The sequence below is a fragment of the Coenobita brevimanus genome, chromosome 46, assembly GCF_032717465.1.
Source record: "Coenobita brevimanus isolate Jiangsu-jjx chromosome 46, ASM3271746v2, whole genome shotgun sequence".
In the NCBI taxonomy this organism is placed as follows: Eukaryota; Metazoa; Arthropoda; class Malacostraca; order Decapoda; family Coenobitidae; genus Coenobita; species Coenobita brevimanus.
Window position 1 is genome coordinate 7610893 of NC_136999.1, and position 23525 is coordinate 7634417.

The 23525-nt window shown below is 44.6% G+C and overlaps 1 protein-coding gene and 1 non-coding gene across 2 annotated transcripts in view; both read right to left on the reverse strand.

Annotated features, from left to right (window-relative positions):
* Nucleotides 1-3564, reverse strand: part of HDAC11 (Histone deacetylase 11) — a 76591-nt gene extending 73027 nt beyond the window's left edge. Inside the window, exon 1 of the mRNA XM_080271614.1 lies at nt 3503-3564. Within this exon, the coding sequence (XP_080127740.1) occupies nt 3503-3558 (56 nt within the window). The 5' untranslated portion in view covers nt 3559-3564. The remainder of the gene's footprint in view (nt 1-3502) is intronic.
* Nucleotides 3565-9132: 5568 nt separating this feature from the next.
* TRNAT-UGU (transfer RNA threonine (anticodon UGU)) lies at nt 9133-9204 on the reverse strand. Its single transcript has one exon. It is a non-coding gene; the product is annotated as a tRNA-Thr (tRNA).
* Between the last annotated feature and the right edge of the window lie 14321 nt (nt 9205-23525).

Below are 23525 nucleotides of genomic sequence, written 5' to 3' on the forward strand. Positions count from 1 at the left end.
GGCCACCCTACACTGGATGAAAAAAAATCAGCTAAGTGACAGAAAGACAGAGCAATGATTATATTGATCAGTCTTTTAGTGCAGACTCTTAATTTGATCTACCTATCTACTCGCATCTACAGTCAGACGCCATAATCCTGTATGGGGTGACCGTTTGTCTTTGAGTTAGTTATTTTATTGGCAGGAGCAATAACCTTCCACCAACCCACTTGTTGACACGTATGGAACAATTGCATCTACAACCAGACGCCATAATTCCACACGGGGTGACTGTTTGTCTTTGAGTTAGTTGTTTTGTTGGAGGGGCACTAACCCTCTGCCAACCCACTTGCTGACACATAGTGAATACGTATGGGTTGGTTATATGATTACTACCCAGCTTTGTAAATGGTTTCCTGGCTTAAAGGAAACCTTTAGGTTTGCCACTCAATGTAAAGCCACCTGAAAAGGAAAGAAGAGTAATAAAAAGTCACAGGAAAGATGGGAGAAATAGGAATAGAGGAAAGCAGTCACAGAAAAAGAATTATAAAGGTGAAGGAAGAAGTAGGCAGCACTACATCAAGTGAGTGGATGAAGGGTCAGTAACTAATTTTTTACTGTATTAACTTCTATTAACTTCTGTATGCTGATTTTTTTTTTTTTTTTACTTTAGTTTTATCAGCTTCCATGAACTCCTTTTGTATACTGCTTTTTTTTTTTTTTTTTTTTTTTCTGGCTACCACTAAATTATTTTGTTCAGCACAAGACTGAGTTCTTGTAGCGAAGATAGCATACTGCTACACCATACTATATTTTATTTTCAGCCCTGATTCCAATTATCGTTTTGTTTTGTTTTGTCTTTTAAGGCTCCATTGGTAGGTGGGGGCACTCACCATCCACTCACTCGATGTAGTGCTGCTCTCAGGTGTCTGTCCTTTCCTTTCCTCCTTCCTTCTTTCTTTCCTTCAGTTTTTCCTCGTCTGTCTGCCTATGGGTGACTTTACGCTCCCTCTTCTATCTATCTTTCCTTCATTCTTTCTCCTTCCTATTGCCTGTGGCTGACTCTACACCGAGTGACAAGCCAAATGGTTTCCTGCACACCGGGAAACCATTTACTATGCTGGGTGGTAACCATATAACCAAATTATGGCACCTGGTGGTTTGGTGGGTAATTACCTCACTCCAATCGGATTGAGCCGGTGAAGGTTTATATCCAAGGGATGGTTGGGGTGTACTGCCCACGTAATGCCACTTAGGGATGAGTGAGGCTGGTCACTCTTATCTTAAATGTCAGGACCAACTTGCCTAGCCCCGGGCTTCTACATTCCTCATGTGGCAACGTAAGATTGGATGATGGATGGATGGATTGAAGGCTCCAGCACACTTGCATGCGTCGGCCTTTGTCACCTGATGATGGCTCTCCATGCTGCTCTGTCTCTGGCAGCCTTCCTATTCAGTCCCTTATCCCTGAGGTCACACTCATTGACCTCGTCCCACATCATTTTCAGTCTGCCTCTTGCACCCTACCCCTAACATTAACACTTCTCACTTTCTGCACCCATTTATCATCCCCCATCCTCTCCACATGCCTAAACCGCCTCAATCTACTTCTCCTCATCACAACACCAATACATTCCAGTCCCATCTGTCCTCTTAACAATTTTCATTGTAAACCTAGCTTCCCCAGGCCTCACACTCAGGGACACACTGCACGTCCACCTAATCATTGCCATTTCTGTACATTTGAGCCTGTAAATATCCTCTTCCTTTACTGCCTATGTCTCACTGCCATACAGCATTACACTCCCAACACATGCTGTATACATGGATCCCATAGCAAGGACGAAGAGCCCTCTCAGTGTCAAGAGAGGCAACAGCTCAATGAACTTCTTCCAACCACTCCTCTCTGTAACCACAGAGCTAGCTCCAGCCCCACCTCCAGCACATAACATGTCTCTAATAACAAAACTCTTCTACACACTCGAGACTCAATCCTTTTACGCCTGGCAATCTCCACATGCTCTCCCCGACACACCGCACACATAAAATCAACGTTATCTCACAGTCTACCTCTAATACCACTACATCTCTCATGCGCCCACTCATCACAAACACGGCACAAAATGGATTTACTTCCCACACCCTTGTGGCAAATTGCACATAGCCACTCTCCCTCTTCTTTGACAGTACCGCCACCAACCCTAGATACCATCACTTTTGTTTTATCTGCATTTACTCTTAAGCCCTTGTGCCACAGACCATATCTCCACTTCCTAAATCTTTCCTCCGCCCCCCTTTCATTCTCTGCAGTCAACACCAAATCATCAGCATACAACATCTCCCACAGGAGTCCATTTCTGAAGTCACGTGAGAGGGCTTCAAGTACCATGATAAACAACAAGGGGCTCAAAACTGACCCCTGATGCACACCAACATTGACAGAAAACTCATCACTCAAATTTCCATTCACCCTTAGGCCTACCTGGGTGCGAGCACCCACATACATGGCCATAACGAACCTAACCAGCCACTCCTCAATCCCAAGCTTCCTCAATGTCCACTTCACTACCACTCTGGGAAGTAGGAACTCTGTCAAAGGCCTTCTTCAAATCAACAAAAACAAAGTACAGTTCCCTCTTCTTTCCTGTATATTTTTCCTAAAGCTGTTGAACAATGAATATGGCATCAGTGGTCCCTTTGCCTGGCATAAACCCAAACTGCATCTAATCAATATTCATTCTATCTTCAATCATACCATCTAGATCTCTTTCGTTTACCTCTTTTTAATTTATTTTGCTATTTTCTGTGGTTAGACTGAGGAGTGGTTGCAAAAAATTCAGGGAGCTGTTGCCTCTCCTGACACTGACAGGGCTCTCCCTCAGTGCAAAGGATCTTTGTATGCAGCATGTGTTAGGAGTGTATTGCTATATGGTAGTGAGACCTGGGCAGTAAAGGTAGAGGATATTCGCAGGCTCAAACGTACAGAAATGGCAATGATTAGGTGGATGTGCAGTGCGTCCTTGAGTGCAAAGCCTGGGGGCTGCTAGGTTTACGATGGAAGAGTTGACAGGTAGGATGGGATTGGAATGTATTGGTGTTGTGATGAGGAGAGGTAGATTGAGATGAATTGGGCATGTGAAGAGGATGGGGGATGATAATTGGGTGCAGAAAGTGAGAAGTGTTAATGCTGGGGATAGGGTAGTGAGAGGTAGATCGAAAAAGGCCTGGGACGAGGTCACTGTGACCTCAGCGTTAAGGGACTAAATAAGGAAGCTGCCAGAGATCAAACAGCATGGATAGCCACCATTAGGTGACCAAGGCCAAAGCATTCAAGCATGTTGGAGCCTTCAAGAATGAAAAAAAAAAACATTCAAACAATTTTTACTTAGGAAAAGACCTCTCATACATATTAATCGTATCACACAAGCAACAATGAAATACAGTAAAAAGAAATATAACATGAGAATAATGTAAAGTACTGTAGAGTCAAGTCCATGGTGTAGGGGTGAGGGGTGATGCTTACATTGTTCTGGGTCTTGCATCATTTTCCACTGTTTCTTCTGGGCTCACAGATGCCATTGACCTGCAAGGAAATTAATTATATATATTTACTCTGAAGATTCATTTATTAAAAAATTAGAACACCAAACTTAACTGAGTCATGTAATAATCAATATCAGTCATTAAGAAAAATTTACTCAAGATGACAGGGCTGATGTGGCATCTTTTAATTTATAATGACCTTAGCCATACAACTGTCGAAAACTCCATACAGAATTCCAACTCAACAAACAGCACTTATAATGTATACCGGGTATGCCCTTTTATGTTACACCAATTACTAACTGGAAAAAAATTGCCCAGTGTGAAAGGGTCCTTTGATAAGATGGAATCTTTACTATTACCTTAGTCTTCTGGGTAGGCTATAGAAGAACTGCCAGAATCTCAATCATTACAACTCCTATCCTTACTTCCAGCTATACAAATCAGTGATTTTAAATACTTTCCAATCGGTGCCAGTATGATTTATTCTAATTTCAGCCTCACCAAGGAGGCTATGGGGGAGGAGGGTCTTCACTACAAATACTGTGCAGTACTCATTAAAAGTTCAAGGACATAACATGGTACAGTACAGTATTTCCATATTTCCTACTGAAATGAAGTCGTGACAGGATTGATATCTCCGCCAACGAAGTTGGAGGAGGTTATGTATTCACCTATCAGTGTGTTTGTGTTTGTCCACATGATATCTCCAAAGTTCTCAATGAATTTCAATGATATTTTGTGGAAGGGTGGGCCATGGGCCAAGAAAGAATTGATTAAATTTGGGGGGAGATCCAGACTCTGCAATGGCATTGGCGGAGGTATGCGCTCTCTGTATGCTTTCTAGTTTGTTGCAGTATTTATTATTGGTTAACGTACATACGGGTAGTAGGCTTTTTCCTATAGCATCTTTTTTTTTTTTTTTTTTTTTTTTTTTTTTTTTTTTAAATAGGGGGTACATTACTGTGCTTCACAGTGTGTATAACTTAGATTTTATGGAATATGAAGTGCATTATTTTCATCCCTGTGCATTATTATACTAATTCATATAATTTCTTATGGATGTCTCCTGTCTGATATACATAAATATTTTATTTATGATCTCACTTACATTCGCCAATGCACGGTGGTGTGATGATCCCCAAATGTTCTTGATGCATAATACAACTGTTTTTATTTTGGCATAATGTCTGCCTAAAACACATTTTAATTTGCACACTGTGAGGTAGGTTATAATCTGTGGGGAGTCTGGTATACAAAGCCCCCAGTTAGGTTTCAGTGCCTTCTAGTAAGGTTTCCATAGCTATTTATATTGTTAACTGTGTTCATTTGGTGCAATGACATCATGTCCATCTGGTGGGATCAACAGTAAACACAGTCACGGTCATTCAGGCAGCTTTCTTTAACACCGGAAGTAGGTATATTTTGTATATTCTGTTCAATTTCTTCATCCTAAAATCAAATGTAAATACCTAGTACTAGAATAATTTTCCTTAAAAATGTGAATTTGTGAGAAAAGAGTTTGAATTGCTGTTTTAGAGACTTCATATTTTGCCTAACTTTGTTTCTAAAGGTGGTAGGTGGTAATGACCATCATCCATTCACTTGATGTAGTACAGTACTGCCAACTTCTGCTTTCACCTTTATCATTCTTTCTCTGTGTCTGCCCTCCTCTCTTCCTATTTCTCCCATCTTGTCTATCTCTTTTTATTACTGTTCTTTCTGTTTCAAATGGCTTTACACTGAGTGACAAGTCTAATGGTTTCCTGTAAGCCAGGAAACCATTTATGATGCTGGGTGGTGTCAGCAAGTGGGTTGGCGGAGGGTTATTGCCCCTCCCCGTGAAACAACTAACACAAAAACAAACAGCCACCCCTTACGGGATTATGGTGACCGGCAGTTGGTGGATGGATAGATTGTTTCTAATGCTTTGTTTGTACATGGAAAATTAAGAGAGCAGTCACTACGGTACCCCAGTTACTAGATCCATCCATTATCACATTTACATTAATCTTAGTTTTCCATAACTAACCTAATTTTACTGTACAGTAGCTAGATGTACCATGACAAAGTTGGGAGCAGGAGAAGCTGCTGCCCCATCCATGTTTTGACAACTAAATGGTGCATTTGCAATGGAAATATCAAGAACAGTTTTAAAATAGGCAAAAATCATACCTGAATCCTTAGACAGGTTTTTGTGAAAAATGCCATAGAGAAGAGCCTCTCTATTCTAATGAGAAAGTGCCATAGAATCCACTGAAAAAACCACCAGGCATTTGTGAGGAAATAGAAAACAAATACCAGACCAACTGATCACTGTTGTTCGTAAGGTTTTAGTTTGATGTTGGCTTGATACTGACTTCATATGATAAACACAATGGCATGTCAGTTCCCTAGTAAAAATGCAACCTCCTGTGGTGAAGTAGTAAAACAGTTCAATGGATATTAGCTTAATGTAAGTGGTACTGATGGCAGAGTTAACACAGCATGGTATAATAAAGTGAAACATGTCCACATGATAGCAGATTTCCTGTTCTGCTGACACTTTCCATATTCAATATTGTTCTCATAACTGATTTTGATGTCTGATTGATGGTGAGGGGAGAAAAAGCGAAGCAGTGAGCAGATGGAGAGAACATGTTAAGGAACTGCTGAACACAGAGACTGAAAGTGATGTAAGTGGAAGGGGAATGGCTGGGAGAAGGAGGGAGATGAAAAGGGAGAAGAGATCAGTAGGATGGAAGTAATGGAAGCAATAGGGAAGTCAAAATGAGCAGTGGTGGGCAACGCAAATGAAAAAGGACCTTGCGCAAGCGCAGTGCGCAATCCACAGTTCACTACCTTGTGCAAGCACAAGTGCGCAATCATATTATGGTAGGACAAATCTAAACTGGCGGCTAGGATGGGGCACGAAGCTCCCTACGGTGATGCACGCATTTCCATATGTGCGATGCCCCCCCCTCTCTCTCTCTCTCTCTCTCTCCTGAGGGAGGTGTGTGTCACCCTGGGGAATTTTGTTTCTTTTATGAGTGACTTATAAACTTATGCTTTCATTTCTTTATTTTTTTATTATATCTAATTATATTTAAAAATATTTATTATTTTACATTTGTCGCCAGATGACCTCGCTGGTGCGGCGCCATGATTTGTTTTCATTCAATCACTCTTTCCCTCCTTCCTTCCCTCCCTTCCTCCATCTCTTCCTCAACACCTCCCCTGGCCTACCTTCCCCCCCACTCTCTCTCTCTCATCTATGATGTTGTAGGATACATTTTGTTTATTTTCTTTTACATTATATTGTACATATTGTAAATTTGACTGTATTTCCACACCATCGAGGTAAGGACACAAAGGAATGTTACACAAGAAGGCTCTGGCTGGGTTAGTCTGGGTCCGTGTGAGTGTTGCCGCTCACGAGGGTTTAATGTATTATTTTTTCTTTTACTAAGAAATTGGCATATTTTTACTTATATTCCTGCACAGTATCTTATAATCATAATTGTGACATTATTACCCACCCCAGAAATACGGTATCTATCTATCTATCTATTGCCAGACACCATAATCCCTTAAGGGGTGGCCATTTGACTTTGAGTTATTTGTTTTAAGGGGAGGGGCACTAACCCTCCACCAACCCACTTGTTCACACGTAGGGAGCACGTATGATTTGGTTATATGGTTACCACCCAGCGTTGTAAATGGTTTCTTGGCTTACAGGAAACCATTTGGCTTGTCACTCAATGTAAAGCCACCTGTAAAGGAAAGAAAAGCAATAAGAAGTGACAGGAAAGATGCGAGAAATAGGAAGAGAGGAGGGGAGGCACAGAAAAAGAATGATAAAGGCTAAGGAAGAAGTAGGCAGCACTACATCAAGTGAGTGGATGATGGTCGCCACCACCTACCACCAAGAAATACGGTAAAAGCCAATAAAAGTGACTACATTTTTTTTTAGCAACACCGTAAAATATTTATGCCATGTTTCTGAATGGCCGTATAAATATTTTATGCATAATAAGTTTAATGTTCTTTCATATATTAAATTACACACGTTAACATTGTCTTCATATGTTTATCTTATTTGTCATGCCTTTTACATACATAACAGCCGTTTCACATCGCGGGTTTGGGAAACATAGCACCACTGTACAGAGGGTCGCGCCACACCCTAGCCGCCAGTTTAGATTTGTCAGACCATAATATTTAGCTTGCACAGTGTCACAAAGTGCAAGTGCAAACTATTTGCACATATTTGTGGGAATTACTGTAAATATTGATATATTTAAATAAATTAGCATACTTCTATCTATCTATCTATTGCCAGACGCCTCAATCCCATTTGGGGTGCCCACAAACAAATCGCCTCCAAGTCGCCCTGTCCCCCGCTATTTCACTGCCCTGCTCCCAACTCACACCCCCCCCTCTCTGATATACTTCTCCACCCCATCCCTCCATCTCATCCTCGGCCTCCCCCTCCCTCTTCCCCCCTCCACCTCACTCACATACACTCTCTTCGTCAGTCTTTCACCCTCCATCCTTTCCACATGGCCAAACCACCTCAGCGTGTTCCTCATAACGCTTCCTATCACATCCACATCAACACCACAACGCTCCTTTATATCCTCATTTGTCAGCCTGTCTCTCCACGTGACTCCACAGGTTCCTCTTAAATAACTCATTTCCACTGCTCTCACTCTTGACTTGTGTCCTTCCAACAATGTCCAAGCTTCACTTCCATACGTTAGAGTTGGTATCACAATACTGTCATGTAGTAACTTTTTCACTTCCATTCTCACTTCCCTGTTTCTTATCACTGCTTTCAAAGAACCAGCAGCCTTTCTTCCCTGCTGTACCCTTTCAAGCACTTCACCCTCCAAACCTCCATCCTTACTCATCACACTACCCAAGTACTTAAACGTACTCACATTTTCCAATTCCTCACCATCCAACCTCGCTGTACATTCACTAACTTCACCTCTCTCAAAGACCATCACTTTACTCTTCCCTACATTCACCTTTAGATTCCGTTTCTTACACACTCTGTCAAACTCATCCGCCAAGCCTTGCAGCTCCCCTTCGTCTTCACTCAACAACACAGTATCATCTGCAAACAACAGTACAGGGAGTTTCCAAACACTATCCTCTCTCACCAGGGCCACTCCCAACATCCACTACCCTACCTTGTACCTTTTTATTACCCCATCCATGTACAGATTGAACAACCATGGAGACATGACACATCCCTGTTTCAACCCAACTTTCAAAGAGAAAAATTCACTTAGTTCACCATCCACACGCACTGCAGCCTTCGCACCATCGTACATACTCTTCACAGCATTCAACAACTTCCCATCTACTCCATATATTCTTAACACTTTCCACAATCCTTGTCTATCCACCCTGTCATATGCTTTCTCCAAATCCATGAAAGCCACATACAACTTCTTTCCCTTCTCTAGAAACTTTTCCACTAAAGATATAAGAATGAATATCTGATCTACACAACCTCTTCCCTTCCTAAATGGGAGAAATGGAGTTCTCCCGAGCTTAGCCCTGTATTGGACTATATAGCCCCACTAGGGTTACAGGAGTGAGCTACCACTCCTGGCACGGCAGCCCGGGCGAGGCTCGAACTCGCAATCCCCCGATTACAAGTCCGGCGCGCTACCACTGTGCTACCGCGCCCCCCCTTCCCTTCCTAAAGCCTCCCTGTTCTTCTCCAACTAATTTCTCTGTTCTTTCTCTAACTCTGTCTATAAGTGTCCTACCATACACTTTTCCTATTATACTAAGAAGACAAATGCCCCTATGATTACCACACACTTCTTTTTCCCTTTTTCCTTTGTACAAGGGAATAATTATACCTGACCTCCAATCCTCCGGGACTCTACCTTCCTCCCAGGCCAATCTGCACATCTTCCACATCCATTCTACTACTATCTCTCCCCCATGCTTCAGCATTTCACCACACACTCCATCAATTCCTGGTGCTTTCCCCGATTTAACTTTCTTCATTGCTTCCACAAATTCTATCCTACTGATTTCTTCCTGTCTTCTCACCCCCCTCCTTCTCCCAGCCATTCCCCAGCCACTTATACTCGCATTACTTCCATCCTCTACATTCAACAATTCCTTAAAGTGTTCTCTCCATCTGCTCACTTCTTCTCCCTTCTCCACTAGTAATCTACCATTTTTATCTTTCACTCCCCTGCTAACTTCACTTCCACCCTGTCTTACTCTTTTCACCTCTCTCCAGAACATTTTCTTACAGTCCCTCCACTTTACACTCAAATTCCTTCCAAATTCCTCATCCACTCTCTTCTTACTCTTGCTAATCTTTTCACCTCTCTCTTTCTTTCCACATATAACTCTCTCTTCCGCCTCTCAACTTCTTCCACGCCCCTATTTCTCATCCATTCATTGTATGCTTTCTTCTTTTGTGCCACAGCCTGTTTCACCTCTTCAGTCCACCACGCTGTTCCTTGCACCCCCCTCCGTCTTCTCTTCCTTCCACACACCACATCACATGCTGCACATATTTCTTCTGTAAATATCTTACACACACCTTCCACGTCTCCCATCTGCTCCAATTCATATTTGCCCAATCATTCCTCCACTTCTCTCTTATACTCTGCCTTTTTCTCATCCTCTTGTAACCTTTCCACTCTCCTTGCAACTACTCCTTCCTCTCGTCTTTCCCTTCTTCTGTTCCTCCATCTTACTTGCATTCTAATTCTGGCCACCACCAAGTAGTGGTCAGAAAGTCCACTCCCCCAACCTCTATACAGTCTTGCATCCTTTACACATCTTCGCATCCTTTCATCCACACACACATAATCAATCATTGCCTTCCTTTCATTCAGTTCACCACCCACCCTTCTCATCACTCGCCATGTATACCTGTGGATCATTTTATGCCTGAAGAGGGTATTGGCTATCACCAACCCCCTCCCAGCACAAATGTCCACTGACGCACTGCCATTCTCATCTATCTCAGCAGGCACACCCCACTCACCAACTATTCCATCCACCTTCACATTCCCAACTTTACCATTCATATCACCAATCAAAAACACTCTCTCATTCGTTACTTTTATTTATTATTATTTTCTATTATTTGTAATTTGCGCAAGTGCGCAATCTAACATTTAGCTTGTGCAATGTCGCAAAGCATTAGCGCAAACCATTTGCATGTATTTGTGGGAATTACTGTAAAATATTGAGACATTTAAATAAATTAGCATACTTAATTTATTATTATTGCTGTATTTTCTATTATTTGTAACTTGCACAAGTGCGCAGTGTAATATTTAGCTTGCGGTGTCGCAGAGCACTAGCATTTGCATTTATTTTGACACACTAAGTGACTAAGGTGGTAGGACTGGAGCAAGGCATTAACTCGTGGAAGTTCAAGCAGAGGAATGAGCGGAGCGGAGGGACAGGGAAACAAAGGCTGTGATGTTGCCAGTTTAACTTTTATTTGCATTTTCTCAAGATGTTGTATTTAATGATTTAATATAGACATACAATAGCATATGCAATTCCTTACAAAAATCATTAAAACATATTATTGAAATGAAATATCCACAGCCTAATAAACTAAGCTGTGGATATTTGATTTCAATAATATGTTTTAATGATTTTTGTAAGGAATTGCATATGCTACTCTTAATAAATAATGTATTTTTAATTTATTATTATTTATTAATAATAATAATTTAAAAAATATTAAAATACAGTATCTCTGTTGAAGCATTTTAAGAAATGCTATCCCTTGTCCAGCCATGTAGGCAGCTCCCAAGATCATGTGTCCTGTTGATTGAGCACTGCGCAATCCACAGGACAGTTGCAGAAGTGCAAATTTAGTTGTGCAAGCACAACTAAATTTACACTTCTGCACCTGCCTTTTCATATGCAAAAGCGCAATATTGCGCAAGGTCTCGTGTGGTGTGCAATGCGCAAACGATATTCACTAGGGCACAACGGTGCGCAACTGCGCAAGTCATTGCGCACCTGCCCAGCACTAAAAATGAGGAAAGCCCCAGGAATTGATGGAGTGTGTGGTGAAATGTTGAAGCAAGGTGGAGAGATAGTAGCAGAATGGATAAGGAAGATGTGCAGATTGACCTGGGAGGATGGTAGAGTCCCGGAGGATTGGAAGTCATGTATAATTATTCACATGTACAAAGATGGGAAACAGAAGTCTGTGGTAATCATAGGGGGAGTTGTCATCTAAATGTACAGAAATAGGAAAAGTATATGGTAGAATACTTATTGACAAGTTAGGGAAATAACAGGGGAATTAGTTGGAGATGAACAGGGGGGTTTTAAGAAGGGAAGAGGTTGTGTAGATCAGATATTCATATTAAGATCTCTAGTGAAAAAGTTTTTAGAGCAGGGAAAGAAGTTGTATGCAGCCTTCATGGATCTGGAGAAAGCATGTGCCAGAGTGGATAGACAAGGAATGTGAAAAGTATTAATAATGTAATGGAGTAAATGGGATGTTGTTGAATGCCGTGAGGAGTATGTATGAGGATGCTAAGGCAGCAGTGAATATGGACGGTGAATTGAGTGAATTTTTCTAGTATCTGAATGTTGGATTGAAACACAGATGTGTCATGTCTCCCTGGTTGTTCAGTTTGTGTATGGATAGGGTTATAAAAGAGATACAAAGTAGGCCAGTGGATGTTGGCACGGCCCTAATGAGGGAGGGCAGCGTTTGGAAACTTCCTGTTTGGTTGTTTGCAGATGATACCGTTTTAAGTGATGATGAAGGGGAACTGCAAGGCATGGTGAATGAATCTGGGAGTGTGTTTGAGAAATGGAATCTAAAGGTGAATGTAAGGAATGGTAAAGTTTTGGTATTCGAGAGAAATGAAGCCAGTGAGTGCAAAGTAAGGTTGGATGATGAGGAAATGGAAAATGTGGGTGCACGTAAATACAGTAAACTTTTGATATTCTGAACCCACTTTTAACAGATTTCAGTTTTTAAAGACCACCTTTAGCTGGCCAAACGTTATGTTCATTTAACAAATTTTGTTCAGTAAAAGAATGGATGCATAGGAAACACCTACCAACTTGGCATCACTACACACACACACACACACACACACACACACACACACACACACACACACACACCGCGCAGAATGGCGCATCAGTCTCTGGGTGACCAGCATCTTGAGAGGAGCCATAAACAGAACATTTACTGAGAAAAAGAGCCATTTAGACCTAACTGTATATTATTGTGTATGACTGTATGGCCAAACAACGCTCTGTATTTAACAATGGTTGTTCTGTAAAAGCCACAACACCTGGGAAATTACCAAACAGAATGGTGTTCGGCTTTAATGAGCTATCAGTTTTAACATCAAGGGTCTGGTACGAATTTGTTTGTTATATCAAGGGTAGTATGACGTGTAAGAATGGAAATTTAGAAGATGAAGAGCATGAAAGGGTACAACAGAGAAGAAAGGTTGCTAGATCTTTGAAAACAGTGATAAGAAACATGGAAGTGGCCATGGAAGCAAGTCACTGGATGAGAGTATTGTGATACCAACTGTAACAAATGGAAGTGAATCTTGGACCTTGTTGGAAGGACATAAGTCAAGAGTGAGAGAGTGGAAATGGGTTATTTGAGAGGAGCATGTGGAGAGACAGACAGACAAATGAAGAAGTGAAGGAGCATTGTGGTGTGGAAGTGGATTTAATAGAGAATGTTAGGAGAAATACACTGAGGTGGTTTGGCCATGTGGAGAAGATGGAGTGAGAGACTAACAAGGAGAGTGTATGTGAGTAAAGTGGGTGGGGGGAGAGGGAGGGTGAGACTGAGGATGGGATGGAGGGATGGAGTGGAGAGGTATATAAGAGAGAGGAGGTGTGAGCAGGAGGAGGTCAGCGAAATAGGGAGGTCAGAATGATATGGAGGCAATTTTCTTGTGATCACCCCTTATGGGACAGGATTGAGGTACTGTACAGTAAACCCTCTCTAATTAGAACCCGAATAATTCAGAAATCGGTTAATTCGGATCTTTTTTGACCACCAGACGAATAATTTTAATTCGGATAGAAATTCGAAATAAGTGAAAAGTCCGAAAAGGGTTCCAGTGATAAGTGGACGTGAACAGTTTTTGTAGTGATAAGTGTAGTAAATGTAATTTTTAAGAACTGTACAGTACCTTTGGTACAGTTAAGTGTACTGTACTCTACTACTGCGTTGCAAGACTTCATTATCAGGGTTTGACATTATTTATTGTATTGTGCACTCTTTGAGTATAAAGTAATAATATACTGTACTGTTCAATGTTTTTGAGAAAAAGCCATGTTTTAGAGAGCGTGGGTGTCCATCCATCCATTGCCAGATGCCATAATCCCGTAAGGGGTGGCCATTTGACTGAGTTATTTGTTTTATGGGGAGGGGCACTAACCCACCACCAACCCACTTGTTGACATGTAGGGAGCATGTATGGTTTGGTTATATGGTTACCATCCAGTGTTGTAAATGGTTTCTTGTCTTACAGGAAACCATTTGGCTTGTCACTCAATGTAAAGCTACCTGTAAAGGAAAGAAAAGCAATAAGAAGTGACAGGAAAGATGGAAGAATTAGGAAGAGAGGAGGGCAGGCTCAGAAAGATAATGATAAAGGCTAAGGAAGAAGTAGGCAGCACTACATCAAGTGAGTGGATGATGGTCGCCACCACCTACCACAAAGCGTGGGTGTGATTTGGGGATAGGGGCAAGCATGAGCTCCAATAATTCGGATTTTTGGATAATTCAACATACGGTTCCCCCCAATTAATCTGAATTATAGAGGGTTTACTGTATCTGGCTATGGTTAGGTAGGTTCTCAACAAAACCCACCTCAGTACTATGGGTCAAAAGTGAAACTACTAAAAGAAGGGGGCAAGACAATAGTGAAAACACACAGCACTTGGTAATCCTTAAGAACACCTTATTTTGCCCATCACTTATACCCCTTTATTTTTTATTAGGTACCATCTGTAAAGCCTCTCAGACATCAAAACTTACCCCTCCATGCTACTCCTACTCCACTTTACCACAGCCACACACACATTAAACACCTTAAAGCAATAGCAATACGTCCACGAAAACACCTTCCACAGTCTACAAGAGTGCCTTCCATTATTATTCATCACACACAAGCACACTCTACTTGAGCTGATCTACTCTATTTTGCATGTCAGTATGGCAGCTGTAAAATAAAGTGGAAAATACGCTACTGTATTCAAGATTCTTGTATACTTGATCAAAACAGACGAAAGTTGGTGAAAGTAATTAATTTCTATTGTCTTACAATTTCTTTATGTACAATATCTTATTTACATCAATTTTATTTATCGTTATGAATTGTTCTGATTTGGCTTTAAATATTAATTATCAATGACATTAGTTATTTTGAATGCTTGACGTTCTGCCAACGACTCTGCCAAAGAAGAAGAGTAGCAGAGTTGCCAAGGTTACCGTTGTTTTGAGAGAAGGTGGGAATTTTGACTGAAATATTTTGAGAAATGCGAGTAAAACGGATTCCTTCAGAAATTCACTTCTTCATATTTAACCCTTCTTTGGTTCCCCCCTTTTCCCTCGACTTGGCAAGTCTTGTGACATTCTCTTGGGGGCATTCCTAACGCTGGGGTGCTTCACAAGTGATTTTTTTTTTTTTATGCGAGGAAGAAGGAACCAAAGGCTACAAGCCCGCAAAACAGTTCCTTCTAAGAAAAAAAAAAATAGAGAGAGCCAAATTCAAGATCTGTTCATTTCGAGATGCCTGGACACACTGCGTTTGAAAACCTGGAGATCATAGGAAGTAGGAAATACAGAGGGAGACAGTTCCAGAGTTGACCTGTTGCATAAATGAAGGATTGGGAGTAACGGTTGACTCTCTCATTAGAGAGTTGGACAGAAAAGGGATGAGAGTTTATTGCTAAACGGGTGCTACACACCTGTCGTAGAGGTGGAGGGATGCAAGCAGAGAGTTCAGAGGAGCAATGACCATGGAAGTAGCGATAGAAAAGAGATAATTAGTCAACAGTGCGGCGAAGAGACCGAGGTTGAAGGGAGCCAGTAAGAGGAGCAGAGTTAATGAGACGAAATGCCTTTGACTCCACCCTATTAAGAAGAGCTGTATGTGGGGGGCCTCCCCACACATGAGAGTTGTATTCCATATAGGGATGAATAAATCCCGTGTATAGAGTCAACAACTGTGCAGGGGTAAAGAAGGTACGGAGTCGGCTTAGCACACCTAATCTCTTGGAAGCAGATTTTAACAGAGATGCAATATGAACTTTCCAAGATAATTCCCGAGTGAATGAAACCCCAAGCATATTCAAGGATGATGCTGGATTGAGCTGGATATTATTAAATTTTAGTGGGTACTCCTGTTGAAGATTCTGTCGGGTTGATAGGTGTAAAAACTGAGTCTTGGCTGCATTAAAAGCAACAAGATTATTTTAACCCCAGTCAGAGATACGAGCCAGGTCAGACATTAGGAGTGCCATAGCCTCATCCCTTGTTTGTTGAAGTAACTGCTGGGATGGACGTTGCGGAAACCAAATGGAAGGGTGAAGGGTGGAATCATCAGCATACGAGTGGATAGGGTTAGTAAAATACACCTTCGCCGCCGCCGGACCAACCACCCCACCACCCCCGACCCCACTGCCGACTCCCAGCCCCACCACTACCCCAGGAGGACACCACGGCAAGGCAGGGCAGGGTAAGACTGACCCGGAGCGAGAAGGGCGCCGGGGCACTCCTATCTTGAGTCCCTCTTCCGTGCAACCGACCCAACAACAACCATGCAGGAAGAAGAGACAACCCTGTGTGCAGAGCAGCCTTCACCAGGTTCGGCGTGGGACTGCTCCAGAAACAGTCCCAAACAACACCGCGGATATGGCTATTGTACGTACTGGGGAGGGAGCGGCCATCGTGCGCCCCTCAGTTGTTTCCCCCTGTAACACCGCCACAATGGTCATCTTACGTGTGGGGGAAGGAGCGGCCATCGTACGCCCTTCAGTTACAGACCCATCTGGAGACAGCCTCGATGCAGCAGCTATTGAGCACACACCAACAGGCAAAGGAAGGAGGAGTGGGACCACGAACACGGCCATCGTACGTGTCGGGGAGGGAGTGGCCACCGTATGCCCCTCATCCACTTTCTCCTCCCCCTACGGGAGTAACACTGCCATAATGGCTATCGTATGTGTTGGGGAAGGAGCGGCCACCATACGGCCTTCAGTTACTTCCCGTTGGGCAGGCAGAGCCACAGTAACAGCCATCGTACATACTGATGAGGGAGTGGCCATCGTACGCCCCTCATCTGCCTCTTACTCCTTCAGGAGCAGCGCCGCCACAACAGCTATCGTACGTGTGGGGGAAGCCTTCAGCTGCTGCCCTTAGAAGTTGCGGAACCGCCAACACGGCCATCGTACGTGTGGGGTAAGGAGCGGCCATCGTACACCCTTCATCCGTAGTTCCTAGGGTTCTCCCGGAGGGGAAGGTCCCTTGTGCAGCCGGTCCGCTGCCTCTTGGCTGCGCGGGACGCCCTTCTCTCTCTCCCTCCAGGTGTGGTTCCCCGGAGGTGCTGCCATTCCTAGAGTGGTGGCATGGTCCTGTCCCAGTCCTGCAGCCAACCCCTGGATGACCCTGGCCCCTGACGGACACCCTGCAGAAGAGGTGCAGCAGTTCACTCCTGACGGCGCCCAGCCCTGCAGGCGACCACAACACCCAGACCCCCAGGGCCTGTCAGCAGGACCCAGAGCAGGGCCGTCCCGGCCACACTCCCCCACGGCCCTCCGCCAGGAGTAAGAGGCGGCAGGCCCGGCTCCTGGAGTTGTTTGGCCCCAGCCCCGAGGGCTACCTATCAGGTCGAGGCCCCCAGACAGGAGGGCCTCCCTGCACCCCACCAACGAGGCCCCAACACGAGGGCCACCTATCAGGTTGAGGCCCCCAGACGGAAGGGCCTCCCGCACCCCCGCGTCGAAGCAGGCCCGGGCGACAACGCCCCTGCAGGTGGTCCACTGCCTCCTGCAGGAGGGCTTCCCAGTAGGGCCCCCTCCCACGCCCGGGTGCCACCTCTGTTAACCCAGTGACCCGGGTCTTAGTGGCGACTTCAACGCATCTCGTACGTCGTGCATAAGTGTAAACCCCAGAGACAGTGATAAAAGTGACAGTGAAACAGTGAGGGAAATAATATAAAGTAACACACTATATAAGTGAACACCAAGGCAGAAAATAAGGGTCAGTGAACGTGTATAGTAAGGTGACTGGCTGTGAGGAAACTCCAATAGTGGCCCTTTGTTCCAACCATATATTGTGCATCCGGTCCAGAACACTAAATGACAATTATACACTGCTTGTAATACCGATGCCATGTTCTAGTAATTATCAACATATATATATATATACTGTATATATGAATTCTGCCCTTGACATCCTTGTGCGTATTTGTGTACATTGTGTGTTAGAAAACCAACTCTGTCTTCCTGTCCATGCCATATCCAGTGTCTCTCTGTTTTTATATTGTAAGGTGTATTGAACTAGTACAATAGATGTGTTAAGGTATACTGCCGAGTTTTTATGTCGTGTTCCTCTGTTGGTGCTTTACTTCCGGTCCGGAAAGAGGACCCCGCTCAGTCGCGGGCGTTTTTAGGACCAGAGGTCGGACTAAAAACACCCCGCATAACAGTTAGATGTACAGCGTAGATAATTGATGAATAAAAGGAAGAGAGTTGGTGATAGGACAGAGCCATGAGGAACAACACTGTTAATAGACCTAGGAGAAGAACAATGGCCGTCTACAACAACAGCTATAGAACGACCAGAAAGGAAGCTGTAGATGAAGGCACAGATAGAAGGATAGAAACCGTAAGAGGGCAGTTTGGAAATTAAATATTTGTGCCAGACTCAATCGAAAGCCTTTGAGATGTCAAGTGCAATGGAAAAGCTTTCGCCAAATTCCCGAAAGGAGAACTGAGTGCTTATACAACAAAAGAAAGTGTTGGGTCTTGCCACACATTTTCAGCCAATACGGTTACAGACAGTCATTGATTGCAGGACATTCGTGGGTGTAGCCACACCGTGGTTTTATATTTGGGTGTAGCCACTCCCTTCGATAAAAATAAGTTGCCCCCACAGTTATATACAGTCTGCAGTGATAATAAAGTTGTGGGTGCAGCCTCACGCCCTTTAGCAAATATTAGCTATAGTAAATGTAAATGACTTCATAAGACATATTTCATACAGGAATGAGAAGTAGCAGTGTTGTATAGAAATACAGCATGGCAACACTTGTCACAGTCTAAGATGATGGCATCGCAGTGATCGCACTGACTCATCACACACACACCGCGAAGCCAGCCAGAAGACAGCGTGTGTGCTGGGCAATCCCGAGGCCCTGTCTTCCCGCTTACTATTTTTTAAGTCAGCCCACACCCCACTGACCGGGCTAATATATTGGCCGGCCTGCACTATAGGTGCAAGAAATATTTAAACGAACGAACGAACCGACTTATCAGTGGGTCGTACCAAGGCCGTCTGGTCATATGAGGTCGGTGAGTGATGGCCAAAACACCCACCAACGTGACGCCACTCTCTCCCAACTTCATTGTTTTTAGCTATTTATTTACATTATACAAGCCCTTAATTGGTACACACGAGTGCTTTACATTTGCTTGAGTGGTATACTATAGTTGTTAGCGTCTATGGCTAGGTTGTGGAAGACGTACTGTCGGCTCTTTGGCTATGGTGTAAATATCTATCTATCTATCTATATGCCTAGGCTGCTTCCCCCAAGGAAAGGGAGGTAGCCGAGACAGGACGACACACTCCCCATTTACTCATCCATTCAAACACATTCATTCGCATCTTAGCCCCATAGGGGAGAACAAGCAAAATATGTATAGTATTAATATAGTGAATGATGCCGATCAATGTGAGATACGTACCCCTGCGGAATCCCCCCCCCCCTAGGACGGAGTCACAACCCCACCCCCACCCCAGGAAGACACCACGGTGGGGCAGGTAAAGGATGCGCCGGGTCTGAGTGAGATAGGCTCCGGTACGCCACGGCCCTACGCCCCTCTTCCCCCCAACACGACCAGCAGCATCCACACAGTACTGGCCACCTACATCTCGGCCGGACCAGCCTTTGCCAGGATCGGGGTGGGACTTGTCTAAGCACAGTCCCAAGCAGCATCGCGGTATTGGCCGCTGTCCATACCGGGGAAGGATCAGCCACTGTACGTCTTTCGGCTGTTGCCCCCTGCAGCACCGCGTTATCAGCCACCGTCCGTACTGGGGAAGGGATGGCCACTGTACACCCTTCTGCTGCAGCCACACCTGGAAGCAGCCCCCTGGTGGTGGCCACTGTACACCCCGGGTTGGACGTGACAGCCACTGTATGCATGTTGGCTGGTATACCAGGGAGAGGCGGAACCGTGATGTCGGCCATTGTCCACGTCGGGGAAGGGATGGCCACTGTATGCTCTTCATCCGCCTCCACCTCCTCCGGGAGCAGCACCACGGTATCAGCCACCGTCCGTACCGGGGAAGGGACAGCCACTGTATATCCTTCTACTGCTGACCCCAGGGTCTGTGGAACCACAACGCTGGCCACTGTCTGCATCAGGGAAGGGTCGGCTACTGTACGCCCTTCGTCTACAGTCCCCAGGGCTTCCATGTCGGAGGGAGTCCCTGGTGTGGCCCACCATCCACCCAGAGGCAACGTGGGACAATCTTCCCACTCTCCCCACAGGTGTGGTTTCCAGGAGGAGCTGCCGTTTGAGGAGTGGTGGCAGGGCCTGATCGCAGAGGAGGGGATCCATTTCCTTCGGATCGCCCCTGGACAAAGCCCGGACCTAACGGACGCCACCTGGAAGGGACGCCACAGACGACCTCTGATGGCGCCCCAGTCTAGTGGTGACCACAGTCCCCAGCCACCCAGGGATGTCCCCCAGACCCCAGGGCGGAACCTCCCGGGCTTCTCTCGCTGGCGGCCCTGCGTCCGGAGCAGGAGGTGGAAGGAACGACTCCTAGCCCTGTTTGGCCCAGCCCTGAGGGCCACTCACCAGGTCGAGGCTCCTCCAGGAGAGATCCTCCCTGCACCCCGGACCAGGAACATGCCTGGGTTACGATGCCCCTTGCAGTAGTCCTGTGCCCCCTACAGGAAAGCATGCCCGTGGGCCAGCCCACTACGCCCGGGCCCCACCTTGATAGAGCCCAGGAATCGGCAGCCCAAGAAACTTTCTAGTGTAATCTCAGTGTCACACCGAAAAACAGAGACTGACACTGCCTGTGTTATGTGTTAGTACTCAGAGCAGTGATACAGTGAAAAAATGACAGTGAATGTAGGCTATCTACAGACAGTGGTGGCTTAATATACAGTGCGAGTTACCTAAGCCCAGAACCCAAGAACGATACACTAGAACTGTGGGGAGAAAGGACTACATGGACTGTGTCTCCAACCCCTGTGTAATTTGGTGACTGAGGGCACTTAATTAAACATCTTGAATCCGACAACATAAGTAGTGATAGACCGTATGGTTTTCGCCACGAAAGATCCACCATAGTTATACTCAGTCTCCTGACTCACCATCCATCAATCAATTGATCACCACGGAGAAGCTCGTGCAGTAGCCCCATGATATTTCTAAAGCTTTTGACAGTGTGGCACCGTTTCCTGTTTTCCAAATTTCCCTGCTGTGGACTAATGTATCATGTTCCTCTGATTTCCTCATATTTCAAGGACAAAGATAAAAGTAGATTATGCATATTCCCATTTTCACTCAACACCAGCGTGCCACAAGGATTAGTTCTGGCTCCAACCGTATTCCTAAGTCATATTAATGATCTCATCTGTCACCCATAATCCCATCCATTCATATGTAGGTGACTCAACACTTCACAGTTCATTCACACTTAAACACCCACTCACAAAGTTTAATATCTCTAACTCGCATCTCAGTATAGCCATCTCCATAAATCAAACTTATCTAGGATCATTGAATCGGGACAAAAATAATCTTGTCTCATTTAATGCTAGTAAAACCAAATACCGGTATATACAATTTACTAATAGACAAATATTGCCAGATTCCTGTATTACCTTCAGTGCTATTAATATTCCTAGCTCCCAAAGTATTGAAATTTTAGGTGTTTCACTTAGCATTAATGCCTCAGTTGGACCTTTCATATGTCAGATCACTTGCTAAAACTACCTCAGAGAAACTTGGATTATTGTACAGAGTTCGTAGCTTCACTGACGCGCAGTTAGCTATAGTTTATATGAGTCAGATGCACTCTCAGGTGGATTATTACGCATCCTTGTGGAATAGATGTGGAGAGGCTGCACTAAAACAACTAGACAAAACTCAGAACAAAGCTGCTAGAATTATTAATAACCTGCTATTACAAATAAACTACCTCCCCTACAGGTTAGAAGGAAAGTTGCTACCCTTGCATTATGTTACAGATGCTTTTATGGCAAATGCCCAGACAAAGTTCTATCCATTGTGCCACCTCTCCATGCCTTCCTCTGTGCTGCACTGGCATCTGGTAGAGCCCATGACTGGAATGTCATACAGCCATGTAGTCGAACTTCCACGTATCAGAAATCTTGTATTCCCCGAACTGCATCTCTTTGGAACTCACTTCCCCCGAGTTGTTTCCTCCCAAACTTCGACCTACAGCTGTTTAGGTGCAACTGTTACAGATTTTTGATGAATGGAGGACACCAGTAATCTGGTGTATGGATTATTTTTTTCATTTGTTTTTCCTTCCTCTGTTCTGTTATTAAAAAAAAAAGAAAAAGAGATCCCTATTGACATCCCGCAGACTGGCGTCGTGCTGGCTGGAATTGCCATATGCAGGCTGACTTGCCGAGGATTCACAGGACGTACAGGTGGCTGACTGTGCACACGAGCAACAGTGGTTGTTTTCCCCAGTTGTGGGAAATTCGAGGCCTGTAGACGACCTCCCAAATATTGCTTGGTGCCGGCGGTGGTGGTTGTGCTACTTGGGCTTGAGTTGCATTGTGCCATGGTGCAGGGGTCGTCCGTAGTTTCTGGGGACATAAGGACGAGTGGGCTTTATGTTCCCCTCCATAGTTGCAGCACTTCGGTTTGAAGAATTCGCCTCTCTTAATTTTTTTCCAGACAGGTGCTACCTTCGTGCCTCCCAGCACAAAAGCTGCACCTAAATGCTACACTTTCATGCCAGATGCCCCCACCTGCTGCAGCGGTAGAAAAGTCAGGGCGTGTAACCCGGCCCTCCTGTACCAGAGTGTCCTGATGAATACTGTCTAGTGTTTGGAATTCCCTCTCTAACAGAGCAAGAAGCTGTGGCCGCGGATGTTTACCAGCCAATCTCTTCTTCATCCACAGAACATTTTCTGGATCTTCAAGATCCTCCACCACCCAGTTGACAGGAACATTAAGAATAATAATCCTGGTCTGGGTGCGGTTGGTAACAGCTTCCAAAACAACGTCATTAAATCCATTTCGAGTCAAATAATCCACAGCATGGCTACTTCTCACTGTCACACACGGATGTGTCTAACCTTCTTTGAATAGTACGTCAAATTCAGGAAGCTGTTTTGCTACAGAAACAGTCCACCTGGCTTTTTGTGAGAGGGAGAGCTGCACTATCCGAGACGAAATTCAGCTTTACTCTGGCATCATGATTTCGTTCCAGTTCATCACATTCCATTTCACTCTCAGCAGCTGATGCATCGCTGTCCTCCCCTGTGCGTTGGCGTTTGCAAGGTCCAGTCCAGTATCATTCATGACACATGCATGGTGCTGTTTGCGCCGCCGCACCGCAGGCACTGCCATCCATGTTCGTTTGTCGTGTTTAGGGTTGTTCCTGCCCTTTCCCGTCACTCCGAGGTCGAGAGACAAGTCACAGGCGCCAGTCTGTCCCATGATGCTGTAGGTGTGGTCAGAAGGGCAAGGCCCTAGGCTTTTACGGCGACGGCTGCATGTGGGCATTTCAG